At 34.4% G+C, this 19,105-nt stretch overlaps 1 protein-coding gene and 1 long non-coding RNA gene across 9 annotated transcripts in view; both read left to right on the top strand.

The window, feature by feature from the left end:
• Positions 1-321, top strand: part of LOC122513238 — a 44,962-nt gene extending 44,641 nt beyond the window's left edge. For both annotated transcript variants that reach the window (XR_006302706.1, XR_006302705.1), the window contains exon 2: positions 231-321. This is a non-coding gene — a long non-coding RNA (uncharacterized LOC122513238). The remainder of the gene's footprint in view (positions 1-230) is intronic.
• An 885-nt stretch (positions 322-1,206) lies between these two features.
• LOC122513625 (phospholipid-transporting ATPase ID) lies at positions 1,207-18,011 on the top strand. 7 transcript variants are annotated; one of them, XM_043630059.1, is made up of 15 exons: positions 3,819-3,924; positions 5,876-6,368; positions 7,023-7,749; positions 7,974-8,032; positions 8,189-8,401; positions 8,494-8,699; positions 8,773-8,928; positions 9,034-9,676; positions 11,185-11,926; positions 12,525-12,717; positions 13,798-13,949; positions 14,489-14,841; positions 15,324-15,549; positions 15,791-16,026; positions 17,331-18,011. In XM_043630059.1, the coding sequence occupies exons 2-15, from the start codon at positions 6,252-6,254 to the stop codon at positions 17,745-17,747; spliced, it is 4,440 nt and encodes a 1,479-aa protein (XP_043485994.1). In that variant the 5' UTR covers positions 3,819-3,924; positions 5,876-6,251; the 3' UTR covers positions 17,748-18,011. The 7 variants fall into 7 exon arrangements, with proteins under 7 accessions (XP_043486000.1, XP_043485994.1, XP_043485996.1 ...); XM_043630061.1 differs by having other exon boundaries at positions 13,801-13,949; XM_043630062.1 differs by having other exon boundaries at positions 12,525-12,702.
• The last annotated feature ends 1,094 nt before the right edge of the window (positions 18,012-19,105 follow it).

Below are 19,105 nucleotides of genomic sequence, written 5' to 3' on the forward strand. Positions count from 1 at the left end.
CACGTCAGTCTTACACAAAGTTAGCTATTCGAATCAAGGATTCTTGAATGCGTAACTAAAACTGTAGGTAAATAGTGTGTACGGTTTTAGCCTGATCGAACAAATTGTATCTTCCGTTTACGTTTTGTTACCATCGAATCGTGAGATATAATAAATCTTGGTATCGCATAAATCTAATCACAACTAAAGGAAAATGCGGTTAAGCTAATATCTCATTTGTTGTCCAATAGCGAGGGAAGAGAAGGCGGAAGAGGAGGAGGACTAGCATCATCATCAGCTTGGTTACCGAAAATTTCCTCTGGGAAAAATCGATATTGGGAAGAAGAAGAGGAAGAAGAAAAAGAAGCAGAAGCAAAAGCAGAAGCAGGTGCAGAAGAAAAAAAAGAAAAAGGAAAGAAAAAAAGAAGGATAACAATAAGAACAGTAGGAGGAAGGGAGGGATTAGTTGAAAGAAAAAAAAGATCAGTTTGTACGATAATAATAATAATAATAATAATAATAATCATCGATAGGAGGTGGTATATATTTGGAAAGTGGAGGAGAACGCAAAGAAGAAGAAGAAGTTGTGGAGGAGGAGGAGGAGGAGGAGGAGGAGGAGGTAGTATCGAAAGAAGAAGGATAAGGTGGTCCTGGAGGTGGAGGTGGGATCGGTCGAAAGACGAGGACGGAGGTGGCGGTGGAGGTGGTGGAGGAGGAGGTGGCAGTGGCGTCGTCGACGACGAAAACGACGACGACGGTGGTGGTGGTGGTGGTGGTGGTGGTGGTGGTGGAAATAAGAGGGTAGGCCGGAGGTGACCATTCACCCCACATGGACGCCACCCTCGAGAAACCACCCATATCCTCAAAAGTGGATATCTTATCGTCATTATATCGGAAGGAAATATCCGAGCGGAGCGCGAGAGAAGCGCGACGCTCGAGGACGAAAGTTCCTCTTATCCTCCGAGGCCGTTTTTTGGCCGATTTTCGAGGATTATTCGTCGCCGTTCCGTTAACAACGACGACGACGATCAAAACAAAAACAAAAACAAAAACTATAGCAGCAACAACGACGACGACGACGACGACGGCGATTTGTCAAAAAAATTATTATCCACTAACGTTAACTTTAACTACTTCTTCTTATTTTGTTGTTACCAACGAAGACGACGAAAACGACGAAGAGGACGAGGACGAGGACGAGGACGAGGACGACGGTGACGACGACGACGACGACGACGACGACGACGACGACGACAACGAGGACCTGGAGGACACGGCGTCGGCACCAACAAACACGTTTAATGCGTTTACTACGATACATGCATCATCTTCATCTTCATCATCTTCATCATCTTCATCTTCATCTTTATCATCATCATCATCGACGCGCGTTGTTGTCGTCGTTGTCGTTGTCGTCGTCGTCGTCACGCATATAAAAAAAGCCATATCGATAGAAGACTCCGTCCAATCTAAGGGCCTAATCGAATATTTTAACGAGCCTAATCAACGATTATTATCGTCGACGAAAAATGTCGCGCAGCGCAACCACGCGTCCGATGCAAGGTAAGTTCGATTTTTTTTTTTTTTTAGTTTTTATTATTATCCTATTTTTCTTTTAAACCCCCTTCTTCCTCTTATATTCTTTTCATTTTAGGAAAATCCTAATAATATTAAGGTGAAACAAAAGTTCGCGCGTTTATTGTGTTATGAACCGCATATTGGATTGTTTTTTTTTTTCTTTTCGTAAAATTTAGTTTTGGAAATATTAACCTTTTGCAAGTGTCAACTTAACCAAAACTAATTACAGAGTGTAGTATTTATCAAAGTTTGTTTTTTTTTTCGACATATAAATGAATAAACTGATGATATTTTATTATTTCTATACGCTTGTTTGTTTATAAATGTTTTTAAAGTACCTGTAAAATCGTCTCGAATTGCTGATTCGCGCAAGCGATAAAGGCCTCGAGTGCAAAGGGTTAAAAACGCACGAACTTTTTGCCTCATCCTTAATAGCTTCGTTGTAAATATTGGCTAGTTCGGAAAGTAATTTCGTTTTATTTTTAGTTAGTCGCGTTTACCGACGCACAAATAAATCTCAAAATTTACATTGTAGCAATGGATTAACGATTTAGAATCTTCTTGCGTTTTAGATTTATCGAGTAAGTTTATTTCTGGCATCGCATTAGAAATGGGAAAATCAAAGCGAACATTTTTTTCTTTTTTTTTTTTATCGCAACGAGTAATAAGGAAACGTAAAAAAAAAAAAAAAGATCATTTAAAAACGATTTGGATTCTAAATAATATGAAACAAACAAAAATCTATCGTTTTTTCTTTTATCATTGAACAAAAATCTATAATTACTTTCCGAACAACCTAATAAATAATAAACATTCGTGAAAAAGTTGACCGAAAGAAGGGTGTCCTGGAAGATTCCAGTTGTAATCCAAAATTAAAACAACGATCCAATTTGGAATTGTTTTTTTTTCTCATCAATACTTCTCGATACTCGATGATTCTTTTCTTATGGTACAAAAATATAAAACTGAAGAGATTGGATTGATAGACAGTGTGTACAGTAAGTGGGGTGCTCAATCTTTTTTTTCACTGACCGCACATTAGCGCCGGTTGAAAATCGATGATTAAGAAAAACAAAACAAAGAATCTTCAGGTGTGAAAACAATAAACGTATTTAAACATTAATGCGATTTTTGGTTTCGTTTATAAGAAGAACAATCTGACCCCTCCTAGCCACAGAGTCACAGGTCGTAGGGTGAGATTGAAGGTAACCGTTAATCAATTCTTGCTACTTAAAAAAAGAAGACAGAAATAATAAATTCATGACCGGGTCATAATTGAAACTTTCCCAAATCATATGTGCGACCCATTGTTAGAAACATTAGGTGGTACACTTAAGATTATTTCATTATTCAACCCTTTAAATACAAAACTCGCATAACGATTGCAATCACCGGAGACAAGGAATGATTTTTCTCGTCGAAAAAATTGATAAGCGCATATATGCGCCCTTACTCAACGCGGATTGCTTTCATTGGTCGCATATATGCGCCCATAACATTCAAAGTATTTAAACATCAATGTTCGGTAGCAACTGTTTTCAACAAGAGAGAAGATGAGTCAATCCATTAACTAACCATAAATTTTTGCCGTTAAAAGTAGAAATAAAAGAAAAATTGTGAATCCAATGACTGCGCGTTTCAAAAAATTGATAAGCGCATATATGCGCCCTTACTCAACACGGATTGCTTTCGTTGGGCGAAAGGGGTTTAAACATCAATGTTCGGTAGCAATTGTTTTCAACAAGAAAGAAGATGAGTCAGTTCATTGACTGAGCATCAATTTTTGCCGTAAAAAGAAGAAATAAAAGAAAAATTGTGAATCCAATGACTGCACGTTTCGTACCGGAAGTTGAGGTTATATTTGAATGTCATTTTTAACGGTTAGAAATTCCCGCTTTATTTAAAACAGGTAGTCAATAGAGAAATCTTCTTTATCCGTCGTGGTTGATGGTCTCTCTTCTCTTGCATATTAGTTTTGGCTTAAGTCGATGTCGCCTATGTACTTTTGAAGCTTTGGCTTTGGCTTTGGCGTCGGCGTCGTGTCCACGACGTTGGCGTAAGCGTCGTGACACGTGGCGCCGTCGAGGGGCGACGCCTCAAAGTCTCTTCGACGGCCGTCGAACCGTAATCTCATCGACGAGAGTTGTGGAACCTCGACCTAGGACCGTCGTCGTGTTAGACGTACAGTTAAAAGGAACGACAGAAAGAAAGAAAGAAACAAACAAACAAACAAAAACAGAAAGATAGAGAAATAAAGAACCCAAAAACAAAAAAAAAAGACGGGAGGAAGAAAATAGAACTGGTAGAGAGAAAGAGAGAGAGAGAGAGAGAGAAAGTGGTGGTTCCAGTTTAGAGTGTATGCTGATTGTGAGTGCAAATTGAACTGCCTGAACACCGTTTTACGCGTACGATACTCCAACTTGGGTGATGGTGTTTCAATTTATCTCATTCCCTTAGCATTCTTCCCTTCTTCAGAACCCTACTTTCCTGTAGCATATCTTATTCCTCGTTCACCAATTATCCATAATTGGTGTTAATGTGTTGGTACTTTAGTCAGAAGATTCCCCCCCACGAAAAGAAACAAATGCGTTAGTTTGATTCCCTGTATTATTATCTGCCGTCATGGAAACGTCATTGTAGTATAAAATTATCATCGATGTCATTCTGCTCCTCCAATCGGACATCATCATTCTTCTGGGTAGTATATTTGGGATTAAATAGTAATACGTAAAGCCGGTGCCAAATATGATATTTGCTAACTTCGATGAGATCCTCGTGTTGCGGGACGTCGCCGTCGACGCCTGATATCGATCGTTCCTCTCTCTCTCCCTCCTCCTCCTCACCCCTCCCCGCTTCCTCCTCCTCCTCCTCCACCTCTTCTTCTCTTCCTCTTCCTTCTCTTTCTCTTTCTCTTTTTCTTTCTCCTTCTATTTCTATTTCTATTTCTCTAATAATTATCCCAGCTAGTAGTCCTCACATTTCTTTTAACCAATTCCTGATTTTCTAGTCTACCCAACCTCTACAAACAGAATCCTGTTTATACTTCTTTAGCTTTTTTGCGTTAAACTAGCAACAACCGTTCATGAGCCTGGATAACTTAACCATTATTCCCTTTTTGGATGATCGTTACGTGAAAGACGATACTATAATAACGATGACGACGATAATGATAAACAGCATGCACACGAGATGTACATTTTATTTCGAGTATGTACACTTTATTTTGTACAAAATTTCAAATAATTTCAATTCGTTATTAGAAACGTGCGTTAACGTCGATCTTTTGGGGAGGACAACAAAAATGTTTTAACATTTAATTGTTTAATGCATCCAACGATTCGTCATTTTTGTTGTTGATTCACGATTTGGATCACATTTAGATCGATAATTGTTAGAATCAGGAGAAACGCCCTTAAATTTTGATGATGTTGTTTAATTAAACGAGTTATCGGATCGATGTTAAGGAAAAGTGTACCCTATGGGACAGGCGTGAAAATTAATTTCATCATGTCACTTTTTCATGTAAGTTTTTTTTGTTCAAATTGGTTTGAATGTTTGGTGGAACGCGTGTAGAAAAGGCTAGATATGTCACGTGACAAGCAGATAAAGAAAACGTAAGTGGCGCTGTTTGTAAGGAAATATAACATATCTCGAATCGCGGGATCTTTAACCAGTTGTGTGTTAGTCATAGTCAGGCTGTGATTGACAAGTATACTCGTCATGAAGAAATTGCACTATTTTGTGTTATAATACGAGTATACCCTACATGTAATTGCAATGATTTTTCTTACGATTAATATATAGATAAAATTGTAATATTTTTTTTATTATAACAATTATACTCGTCGTGCGAATATAAAAAAAAAAAAAGAAAAAAATACAACAGTCATTTGATTAGAACATAAATCAATATTATTATAACAGATACAACGCGTACTCTTTATTTGACGAGTATACATCGTCGTTGTTTGGTTTTTGCGACACAATTAAGGTACAGTCTTTTCAAAGAGATCAACCTAGTTAACCGATTGTTAATTACTTTTTCCGAATGACGAGTATACTCGTCAGTCGCAGTTAATTGGTTGAACAGTTTCACCCTTTATTTGGTGGAATGATTAAAATAAACAAATTAAACGTGTTAAAATTATCATCGTCGTTAGATAAACAACAATAATTATGGTGATAAAAAGATTCCGTAACAGTCATTGTCGTCGTCATCGTCGTCGAACGTTAATCTCGAAATGTCCAGTTTAAAAAAAAAAAAAAAGAAAGAAAGATAAGGCACATTATTGAGATATCTTCAATTTGTTACTCAAAGGGAATCCCGAGGATGGAAGAAACTAATCGTAAGTCGTAAAAAAAAGATCGGTCTAAATCAATTATAAAAAGAGGGAACCCAAAAGGAGAATATGCAGGAGGAAAGGGATAAAGGCAAGGAACGTTAGGCGAGTGTGTCGATCATCCTAAGTGTGCGCAGTTAAAAATGCGCCTCCCAGTTAGCATTCGCGGTGGTAAGAAGAAGACGACCACGACGACGACCACGACGAAAACGACGAAAACGAAAACGACGAGGAGTTGTTGGAAAGAAGAAAAAAAAGGAAAGGAAGAGAAGAAAGTGGTCGGTGGTAATACTACCTAGCGCGGTAAAGGGCGGGTTACGTCCTTTGAGAGATTCATGCCTCGCGGAAGCTGCGATGATACGGAGGGACGAAGAAGAGGAGGGTCCAAAACGGGAGAAGAAGAAGAATGTAAAAGGCGAGCCGGACATCGTCGTCTCCTCGGCACCTCCTACGTGCCACGAAGACGAAGAGGTTGGCCATAGAGAGGGTTTATAGCTTGCGTAGGATAGACGATGAGCGTCGAGGTCGACACGCTGGAACTCGAAGTCTTCGAGGTGAGTCCTCATAAATACTCGAAGACAAATAGGACTCGGAGTCGAATGCTTTTAATGATAATGATGATGATGATGATGATGATGATTTATCACGAAAGAGAGGATCTTCCAAACTTTGACCACAATACCAAGAGTTTTTAGAATCCTTCGAAACAAATGAGCCTTCTCCTTTATTATTAGTTTTCTTTCTTTCTATCCCCTACTCTTTTTGATTTATTTACTTTGCTTTCTCTCGATTATCAATGAATATTTTACCATCTTTGATATATTCAAGATTCCAAATTTGATTACCGGTCTTTCCAGTGTCTGCCTCTTGCATCGGACTCTACCATTTTTCCTGTTATGCGGTTCGTTTGGCACGCGCGTCAAACGATTATATTATATCATATAGATACACTCGTTTCCGGGTAGTCGTATTTGTTAAGATTAATTCGTCATTTATCTACGAATATATCTATTAGGAAGGATACTACACGAAACGCGTCGTCGTGCCAAGCGATCTGTTTTCGATCGTATCTCTTTATGCGTCCTTAATTGTTATCTAACTTTTCTTCGTTATGATGGGACGAAGGTAAAAGAATGTGACGAGACTGATGTTACGGAAGGAAAAAGGACAACAACAACAACGACGACGACGACGACGACGACGGCGGCGACGGCAACAGCAACAACAACAGGGACGACGACGACGACGACGACGAAAATTGCGGCAGCAACAACGGCATCAACGGTAACTGTAACTGCTACGACAAAAACGGTGACTGTAACTGCAGCAACGACGACAACGGTGCCAGCGATTACGGTAACATTGAAGGTAATAACAACAACAACAACAACGACGACAACGACGAGTACGAGCTCGACGACAACGGCACCGGTAACAACGGCAAAGGAAGGTATCATGTGTGCCGTGGACACTAGTATTCAAGATGGAAACGAAAGTAGAAAGAAAAAACGTAAAAGACGAAAAATGCGGAACAAGGCGCAAATTCAACTGCAAGAACAACAGCAAGACCTAGCGATTCATGCAGTATTGAATCTTCCATCCTCGTCTGAAGAAGCTGTCCTCGAGGCAGCCGACGAATGTTCGAAAAGAGATTCATCGAGTAGCCTTGGCGGTACCAGTAGGCACAATACCACCCTCAGGGAATCCTTGCTTACTGTACTAGGCAAGCTGGTTATATGGAAGGGCAGCAGGTATCGTTCCGCAACTGCAGCTTCGTCCTCTTCCAGTGTGCCTCCGAATTCGCCACCTGCCACTGAATGTATCGGTCGTAGTACATCTTTTTTTTCTAGCGGTGAGTCTTAACCCGCGTTAATCCTTCTTCTATCTCTCGAAACCTGTCTACTACCAAAACACCGTCTATCAAATTCGTCTCGTAATATCGGCGGGGTCCACCTTGTATGTATCGAGAAAAATAACGTCTTATTTGTTCTTACGAGAATCATCGAGCTATCGTCTTGACTGATATTTATTAATATATTTGTACATTAATATCATTACATGTGTGTATTCTTACAGAAACAGAGAGGCGTATACGCGCCAATAATCGCGAGTACAACTCACAGTTTAATTATGCGGTAAGATCTGATCGATCGATTTTTTATTAACAAATTCAAGTTTAAATTGATTTGTATTTTTTTTTGTTAAGAGTCTGCACATATATCACAAAGTTCTTTAATAAGATATAAAATCATATTAAGCATCTTTCCCTTTTTTCTTTTGTTTTTTTATAGAACAACTACATAAAAACGTCCAAGTATTCGGTTCTGACGTTCCTACCATTGAATTTGTTCGAGCAATTTCAGCGGTTAGCCAACTTTTACTTCCTATGCCTGCTGGTGCTTCAAATGATACCCGCCATATCCTCTTTGACTCCCATTACAACAGCTATACCGCTCATAGGGGTACTTATGCTCACTGCCGTTAAGGATGCCTATGACGACTTTGTGAGTAATTTGTTTATTTTCCCAATTGTCATGAAATTGTTTTCTTCTTTTTAAGAATCTACGTTTTCTTTATTGACTCGTATCAATTTCAGCAACGGCATAGCAGCGATTCGCAAGTTAATAATAGAAAGTCACAAACATTGCGTGGTACTAGCCTACGTGAAGAGAAATGGTCTCAGGTTCAAGTGGGGGATGTTATAAGAATGGAGAACGATCATTTTGTTGCGGCAGATGTTCTTCTTCTGTCGACGAGCGAACCAAATGGTCTCTGTTACATCGAAACGGCAGAATTGGATGGGTCAGTAATATTTTTGGTTGTTGCAAATTGATCAATTCAATGCATTTCATTTAATTTCTCGTTATTCTTCTAGCGAGACGAATTTAAAATGCCGGCAATGTTTGACTGAGACTGCCGAAATGATGGACAACCACGAATTGATTGGTCAATTCGACGGTGAAATCGTTTGCGAAACGCCTAACAATTTGTTGAATAAATTTGACGGCACGTTAACATGGAGAGGACGGAAGTAAGAATAAATAAATGAACAAGAAAAAAAAAAAGAACAGAAGTTACTTGATAATGGTACAATCTTTTAGTATGCTTAAACAAATTGTTGCCTTTTATGTTACAGATATGCGTTGGATAATGACAAAATCATATTACGAGGTTGTGTATTGAGAAATACACAGTGGTGCTACGGCGTGGTCATCTTTGCAGGCAAGGATACCAAATTAATGCAAAACTCAGGGAAGACCAAATTTAAGAGGACCTCTATAGATAGGCTGCTGAATCTTCTGATTATTGGAATAGTGTTTTTCTTGCTTTCTATGTGTTTGTTTTGCATGATCGGTTGTGGTATTTGGGAGAGCCTAGTGGGTAGATATTTTCAAGTGTATTTACCCTGGGACTCGTTGGTGCCTACCGAACCTTTAGGAGGTGCCACCGTGATCGCTCTCCTTGTATTCTTTTCATATGCTATTGTATTGAACACAGTGGTGCCAATCAGTTTATATGTGAGTGTCGAAGTTATCAGATTCGTCCAATCGTTTCTGATCAATTGGGACGAAGAAATGTACTACGCGCCTACAAATACACATGCCAAGGCTAGGACTACTACATTAAACGAAGAATTAGGTCAGATAGAATACATCTTTTCTGACAAAACTGGAACATTAACGCAAAATATAATGACCTTTAATAAGTGTTCTGTGGCCGGTAAATGTTACGGTGACTCTGTCAATGAAGTTACTGGAGAAGTCATCGATTTAAGCGAGGTGAGATACTCTTTTGATATATGTAACGTCGGTCTTTTATTTACCAAAGGTGCATTTATTGTGAATCTGTTCTTATGCAACATATAAACATTCCTCCATTAACGAAGAGGTTCAAATTATGCTTTATACTTGAATTATCTCATTTTGAAACACATTCGAGCTGTTTCTTTTTTTTTCTCTTTTTCTGTTTCTGTTTTTTTTTTATTTGGTCGAGCTACAAACTCATTCATCATTTCTGTATTCTTACGTTGTGAATTTTTGTTTACTTACAACTTTATTTTCATTTTTATATTTATACAAGATGGCACAGTATAGTATACAATTCAATATATAATTTACTTAGTTAGAACTTGGACAAATTAGAAAATTTATTTGATCTAACATAAGAAATCATGTGCCACTATCATGAAATTTTCTTCCTTTACCTCAGAATCCTGGACTTTAGTATTCATCCGTTCTCCAAAGTAATTATTTGTCATCGTTGCTGTAATTATTACAATGAAATCTCAACTTCAATAATTTTAGTTTTTTTTTATCACTGTATTTTTTTTTATTATCAGCGATATTAGATTTTAATTTTATTTTGCTAAATGCAAATTGAATTTAAAGTACAACAAAGAAAGAAAACCAAAAGAAAAATACCAAAAGTACACGTTAATAAAAAAATCAGAAAGATAAACACAATCTCTTTGTAAATCCATACTGTGCATAAGTTTTCATGCACATCATTTAGCATGTGTGTGCTGCATGTAGACGGACAAAGCTGCACAAACTCCGACAATGCGATGGAAGAATGGACAAGAATTTGTTCGTCAAGTTTATACTCCGCTTAGTGGTCCAAACGTGCGTCTCCTGGAGCAAGCTGACAGAATGTCCAGTACAACACCAGAACCAGGAATCAGTGCCAGCCCAAAGCTTCAACACAAACCTTCAGTACGCATGCTCATATTCGACACGCACCTGCCAGCTATACAAAAATTCAATTATACTTGTTTTCTTATTTCTGTTACTATACTCGCTACACACACTTTTAATTCTCAGTTAAATAAATTCATTAATATCGCATATTGTTTTAATATACACTAATGACATAACAAGAAATTTCTTTTTCTTATTTTCTTTTGTTTCAATTATGCTGTGCAATAAAAATAGATGCATGTTTTTATATCATACTCACACTCATCTCATAGTAGGTTAAAATACTTTCAAAATTTTTTATACTCTTTCATGTAATACTTTCTTGAATAATCCAAGGACGAATCGACTAACACCATCTATTTTCACTGTATTTCAACAAGCTCTTTTTTATTATAGAATTATAGCGAAAGGTATATATATTTGCATACATGCATACAATCTGTACTCTGGTATTTCTTTTTCATCTGGTTCTCTCTATGTACTAATAAAAATGTATATTATCCCTCTTCTTACTTCTTTTACTGGCTCTCTAGAGAAATCTTTTTGCAAGGTAAATAATATTTTATATAATGTCATTTCTACTTTTACAGACAATGCCACCCCTGGATTTTTCATTTAACAAAGACTACGAGCCTGAATTTAAATTCTATGATCCTGCGCTTTTGGAAGCTGTCAAGCAAGGCAATCAAGACGTTCACAGTTTCTTTCGCTTATTAGCATTATGTCACACCGTTATGCCAGAAGAGAAGCACGGAAAACTGGAGTATCAAGCACAGTCGCCGGACGAAGCAGCACTTGTATCTGCAGCGAGAAATTTTGGTTTTGTTTTTAAAGAAAGATCACCGAATAGCATAACGATTGAAGTAATGGGAAAGCGTGAAATATATGAACTACTATGTATTCTAGACTTTAATAACGTTAGAAAAAGAATGTCTGTAATATTGAGAAAGGATGGTCATCTTAGGCTTTATTGTAAAGGAGCAGACAATGTCATTTACGAACGTTTGAAGAAAGATAGTGATGAAATTATGTCTAAGACTTTGGATCACCTCAATAAATTTGCAGGTGAAGGTTTGAGAACATTGTGCCTTTCAGTGAGAGATTTAGATGAAAGCTTCTTTAATAATTGGAAACAACGTCACCAAGAAGCCGCTTTGAGTCATGAAAATAGAGACGACAAGTTGGACGCTATATACGAAGAAATAGAAAAAGATATGACGTTACTAGGTGCTACTGCCATTGAGGATAAATTACAAGATGGTGTACCCCAAACCATCGCGAATTTAGGACTCGCTGGCATAAAAGTGTGGGTATTAACAGGTGATAAACAAGGTAAATTTATAAGGACAATATATTTAATCTAGTACTCTACGAAATGAATTTAAAGATAACTATTCTTAATATCGTATAAATAATAAATCATTATTTTTCATACTTTATTATATTTATAATTTTACAGTAATCCTTTCATTAACGCGCAATTTTTTTTAATTGTAAATTCATTCAGATTATAAAACCGAACGATATTATTAATTTTTTCACCTTTTTCTAATGTTTAGATAATTTTTAATTTGACTTCTAAACTTATCCAGGTTCTTGCACTTTTCATTTTTTTAATAGTATTTCTTGTTAATGCCATTATTTTTGATCTCACAAATTTCTTATTGCACTGCAAATGTTCGCAGCACAACTGCAAATAAATTAACGCAATTACAGAATAAATTATACTGATTGTGAGTTATCTCCAAATTTATGTTTGCACATTACATATTGTAGTGAAATCTAGGTGCTGATAATTCAAGCGCGTGAATGAAAAGATTTTACTGTATTTATCATATATCTTTTATTTATAATTAATTAATGAAGTTTTGCTTTCTACTGCTATTAGTACTACAGATATCACCATTCATGTATCTTTCTTTTATCATAGAAACGGCCATCAACATTGGTTACTCGTGTCAGCTGCTAACAGATGATCTGACCGATGTCTTTGTAGTAGATGCTACTACTTATGATGGGGTTGAAACTCAATTGACACGATATTTGGAAACTATCAAGACAGCCTCCAGCCATCAGAATCGGCCAACTCTCTCCATTGTCACATTCAGGTGGGACAAGGAAAGGTCAGGCAATTGAAAGAGATGGAGTAAAGTCTATTACCCTTTTTTCATATCTAATTCTGACTGATTAACATGTTTATTAAAAGATATACCTTTACATTGAATGTGTCACCATGTATTGTGTAATGCTTTCTTTGTCTGGTTTATGCCAAAGAATTATAATGAAAAGAATCTAATCTTTTTATTAGAACAAATCTATTCCAAATTATTATTTCTATACGTATCCTGAATGTTAGTATTTTTTTTTCTTTTTTTCTTGAATTAAACATTCTTGGGCATTTACCTGAAGGCATTCTAAAGGTATAACAAGAATTATATTGTGCTACGAATTTGCTTAGACCATGGTATGTGCTATAGTATCATGTTTATACATTTTGATCCTGATATCCTTTACTCTTCTTTCGTTAAAATAGTAAATATTAAAATGTATCTGCATGCGATTCGAGCATCCAACCAAATCCTTTTGTATAAATTATTAAAGTTATCAAATATTCTCTCTTCTCTATTTAAATATTATTATCATTATAAAGAAATAAACTATATGCCCACTACCTGCTTGTCGAAGATAGTATTATACACTGCAGATGTCATAGTATGGTAGATTAGGTTTTAGATGTACCTACCAAAATGCAACATACATTTCATTGGAAGTGTTTCATTGAAAAGAAAAATGTTAAATTTATGAAAGATAACGATGACTACTATATGATGCTTGATACTCACTCCTTCTCTTTCTGTATGCTTAACATTAATCCTAGAAATAATTATTATAACAACATTTTTTTCAAATTATGTTGCTTATGTCACGTTCTTGTTTCTTGTAGAATCTAATATTGTGCACCATGTCTATCGTTAAAATTTAATGTATATTATATTTTACCTTGGAGAGATCAATCTTTTTTCCAAGTATCCTGATTCAAAATATGTGAATGATTCGAGAAATTGCAAAAATCCTTTTACTCGATATTATCAAACTTTTGATTGTCTATTTATATTTATAATAATTTTACGAACAACTATAAAATCATTAGTGACGAAAGGACAAGGCTCTTTTCCTTTAAACTAATATTTTTTTGTATACAGCAGTGATACGGAATATAATCCGAGTAGAGATGAGCAGGATGAACATGAAATGGAGCAAGCTATGGGTTTTGCAGTGGTTATCAATGGACATTCCTTAGTGCACGCATTGCATCCACAGCTTGATCAACTTTTTCTCGAAGTATCAAGCCAATGTAAGTTCAACATCAATTAATCTACATGATAGAACATCGATTATCCAAACATTCATCTTTTTTTAAATGTTTAATCCTTTGAGTGCTATGAGCGCATATGTGTCCAGTGGAAGGTATCGGTGCAAACTAAGGATGCATATATGCATTCTTTTGAATGCGGATTACTTCCACCAGGAGTATTCAGCACTCAAAGGGTTAATGATATCCAACTTATATTTTAATTTTAACACCTACCTTTTTCTTTTACTACTCATCATATAAATAAAATCTATACGTATGAATGTATTAAATTCAGACAAGTAACTAAATTCGGGCATTTGAAGTAATTAAGATACGTGTCCCATAGCATAAGCATTGTTAAATACATTAATGGAAGAACGTAAATGAGCAAATCATTCTATATTCGGATAAACAGTCATTCGAATTATCTATGTTCAAATAATCGATGGTTTATTGTATTTGCTAAATTAACTTATATCAATGTGAGCTATTTAATGTTTTAATGTTTAATATTTTAACTGTTAATGAAAAAATTCTAGGTAAATCTGTGATATGTTGTCGTGTAACACCCTTACAAAAAGCAATGGTCGTTGAATTAATTAAGAAGAATAAAAATGCTGTCACTTTGGCGATTGGAGATGGAGCTAATGATGTTTCTATGATAAAGACAGCTCATATTGGCGTTGGTATCAGTGGACAGGAAGGATTACAAGCTGTATTAGCCTCCGATTATTCGATAGGGCAATTTAGGTTTTTAGAAAGATTGTTACTTGTCCATGGCAGGTGGTCATATTATAGAATGAGCAAGTTCCTTAGGTACTTCTTTTATAAAAATTTTGCATTCACTCTCTGCCATATCTGGTTCGCCTTCTTCTGTGGATTCAGCGCACAGGTATGTTTGCAATAGTAATCTTGACGCATTGAACACTGGTTCTGTCTCATTTCGTGATTTTTTTTTTACTCAAAGTAAATATGTTTAACACATGAATATGTTTTATTTGACATTGTTCATTTTTTCTGTATTAGTTTAATTTCTAACAAAATACAGACAAAAATCTGTACAAAATTATATCAACAGTCATTTTGAAAAAAATTATTTATGGACAAGCAATGTGAGCATCAGTGTTCAATGTATTAAAAATTAAACAAATAACACAAATGATTAATTTAAGGCGAATGCGATTCTTTAAAATTCCTTTGTTAGAGCAAAATTGTTCCAAAGTTGAGTTAAAGAATATGATCTTAAATATAATAATCTGATATGTGTTGTGTATATATTTGTGAATGAATGTATGCATGTATTTATATTTTTATAAGTATATATTTGTATAGAAGAAAATATATTTATCATTTTTATTTTATTTCATTTTTCAGACAGTGTTTGATCCAATGTACATTTCTGTCTATAATCTATTTTATACGTCACTACCAGTCTTGGCGGTTGGCATATTTGATCAAGATGTTAATGATAAAAATAGCCTAATGTATCCAAAGCTATATGCACCTGGACTTCAAAATCTTCTCTTTAACAAAAAAGAATTTTGTTGGAGCGCTCTACATGGTTTTTTTGCTAGTTGCGTGTTATTTTTAGTACCCTATGGTAAATATTAATTCTTTCCGCATTTAACAATTTTTATTGGTTGTAACTTATTTTTTTTTTTTTTAATTATTTTATTTTAATTACTTTTTATAAAATTTATTAATCAAGACTATCGAGATATTTGTTTAAGAACGAAACATAATATTTAAAAAATAGTACAGAGTATTGACTTGAAAATATATTATTTTACATTAAAGCATATGAATAAAATAAACTAATAAAAATACAATTTTGATTTTAGGAACATACAAGGATGGAGTATCACCAAAGGGCTATGTACTTTCAGACCATATGCTGCTGGGCAGTGTTGTAGCTACAATATTAGTTATAGTTGTAACAGTTCAAATTGCTCTTGACACATCATATTGGACAATTGTTAATCATATTATGGTGTGGGGCTCGTTGATATGGTATTTTATTTTAGATTACTTTTATAACTTCGTCATAGGAGGTAGTTACGTTGGCAGTCTTACAATGGTACGTATTTCAACATACTTTTGTAAAAAGTTAACCCTTTGCGCTCTGACTACTAATACTGTTAGCAATATCGTATTTTTGTGGTCATAATAATAAAAATTAATAAATTTAGATGGTACTGTTACTTTGATAAGTTTCGTATAAATATTCAATATTTCTTGTTCTTGTTTTGTACAAATATTTGCATCTATTAGTTTATTTTATTCTTCATTTTTAATTAAAAGTGTTCATTAAGTTTAATTTTCAAGCGATATTGTTTTTATTTTCCTAAAAGTACTTAGAGTTTACTACTTGTGAGCATAAAAAATACTCTGAGAACAAAGGGTTAATATTGAGTTGTCCGGAAAGTTTGTGTCAATTTATGAATATATACAAGATGTCTTGTAATTGGTGGTACAAGTAAGTAGGAAATGATTCTACATGAAAAACTAAGTCGAAAATGTAGAATAAAATTTGTTCATATAAAGCTTTGTTTTTTAATAATATTAGTTTGCACTTGTGCACTACATATGAATACAACTGATAAAAGATATATTATATTAACAATTGTAAACATATTAAGAAGCAAAAAAATGCTTTCCAAAATATACAGGAGTAAGACAGTGAAATCCATTGAGTTGAAACTGTATCAAGTTTACGTGTACTTAACGAATTTTTAAACTTATTTTTTCCTAAAACAGTCTTTTATGAATAAATTGTATTTTTCAATTTTTATATAATTTTTCATGTTGAATCACTAATGCAACCTCCTTTTTTTTGACAACGTAAAAAATCTTCGCGAGAAGAGTCAGACTTGAGAGGAGTATGGTGTCGGTAGAACCTCAGCCTCTGAATGTACTTGTTTCTCCACTTTGGGTTCCACTGCATATGGCAATGCCATTCTTACTGCATCATTCTCATTTTTCTCATGCGTCCTCTTAGTGGTCGTAGTTGCCTTTTAAACTGCGAAGATTTCTTCTCTTCCTGCTATGCTCACTTCTTTTGCAGCATAACTTCTGCTGCAAACATTCTAAATCCTTTAACGTTACCTTGATGCAATTTTGCTTCCTTGTACCACCAGTTATAGAGTATCTATTATAATATCTATTAAATAGATACATTTTTCTCAAAATCAGGATAAATTTGTCCATTACGTGCCCATTAAATTGACATTAAGTTGCTTATAAAGTTTTTCCTGATTTTTAGGCAAATATATTATATAATATTAATTGGCATGAATTTGTCCGAACAACCCAATACATAAAGAAGCATAATAAAGTAATATGAATCATGATTAATATATAAATTTATATTTTTCTTTAAAGGCTATGTCAGAAGCAACATTTTGGTTCACGACAGTTATAACATGTATAATCCTAGTGATACCAGTTCTTTCATGGAGGTTCTTCTTTATGGATGTTAAGCCAACACTCTCCGATAGAGTAAGATTGAAACAAAGATTAGCGCAACTGCGTTCTCGACAGAGTCAGGACATTTTACGTACTCCATCAACGAGACGCACGCGACGATCTTTGCGTTCGGGTTACGCATTTGCACATCAAGAAGGTTTCGGACGACTTATTACATCTGGAAAAATCATGCGCAAATTACCAAATGGTGCAGATTTTAAGTTCGCTATGCCATTTACTAATAATGTTACTAAACAAGTTAATGTTGCTACTACGTCGCCAAAGGAGAATGCATCTCGGAATTCGCACACATTGGATGCTATTACTCTGTGAATCTTTACGTTAATCACAGTGTTGCACAGTAAGTATGATTTCACGTATTGTCGTGAGATAAGTTTAAAAATAAAAAAACATTGTCACTCAGTTTGCCTTATTGAAAGTTTTATGCTATAAATCATTCTTTTTCTTTAGTTTATATTTTTCCCATCAAAGACATAATCATTTTTTATTTTTTAGAAATAAAGAACAGTAATAAATAATAATTATACGAAAAATGAAACAATAAATAAACGCGTCTGCCATACTTATTATCTCAAAGTCGAAAATAATTGATTAATTATATTTTTCCTTTGTTTCTCTTTTAAATTTATTTTTATTTTTTTTTCTTCCTTTGCTCACAATCAATTATTATTTTATAAGATCAATTTTATAAAAGTTTTGTATAACATTTCAGTATTTTGCATTTCAGTGAGGCACACTGTATTATAATAGTCTTAATCTATATTTTCTACCTCCTTACTGCAATTGATTATATTTATGATTTACAACAATAATTCTATATATGTCAATTAAGATTGCGTGAAATATAATATTTTGTTCTCTCATATATTTCATATAATATAATTAATCATACCTTTTTCAAAAGTATTAAATTATTCATTTGAGTTATTATTAAATTAAAAAATTATCAATTCTTATATAAAACAATACACATACATACACTAACATAAATTAATTATATTAGAACAAAAAATTACCGCTTAACAATTATGAAAGATTGAAAAGAAAAAAATCATTCTGTGTGTGTGTATGTGTGTGTGTGTGATAATTGATTAATAATAATTAATTTTTAATTTCTGGAAAATTTACTTTTTTCGAAGATGATTTAAATCGTAGATGAGTAGTAATTATTTTTATATGTCACGGGCAATGATATATTTCAAACATTGTATAGAATGCCCATGTAAATCGGGCAATGTGTATAATGAGCATATATTTCACAGATTGCCCAGTCATTCTATACAATGTCCTCAGTAATACATTGCCCGTAACATATATATACATATATGTATATCATATGCAATTGTACAGCTTACAATAACGATAAACATTCTAATCATTATAAAAAAAAGAAATTCATTTTACTGTGATACGTATAAATCAGATAAGCAGTTTTTTTATTTGCACTTTAAGTATACAAAAAAAAAATGATATATTTGTAACGAAGAAGAAATTAATTTGTCATCAATTAATCTTTTTATCTGTTATAATTGCTATTAAATCAACATTATCGAATTGCATTGTCTTTCTTCTTTTTCATTTATATAGAAGAATTATTTTTGACGATACAATATTCTAAAAATATCATCTCTCTGGTAAGTTAGCAATTGAATCAAGCAGAAACTATTATT

The sequence above is a fragment of the Polistes fuscatus genome, unplaced genomic scaffold (genome assembly GCF_010416935.1).
Source record: "Polistes fuscatus isolate 324 unplaced genomic scaffold, CU_Pfus_HIC Scaffold12, whole genome shotgun sequence".
NCBI lineage: Eukaryota > Metazoa > Arthropoda > Insecta > Hymenoptera > Vespidae > Polistes > Polistes fuscatus.

Bases quoted from the DNA above. Each gene is read 5' to 3' on its own strand.
- LOC122513625 (XM_043630059.1), top strand. From the start codon at position 6,252: ATGATACGGAGGGACGAAGAAGAGGAGGGTCCAAAACGGGAGAAGAAG. The intron at 6,369-7,022 runs GTTGGCCATAGA...GATGGGACGAAG, and splicing joins CGTGCCACGAAGACGAAGAG to GTAAAAGAATGTGACGAGAC. The intron at 8,402-8,493 runs GTGAGTAATTTG...TATCAATTTCAG, and splicing joins AGGATGCCTATGACGACTTT to CAACGGCATAGCAGCGATTC.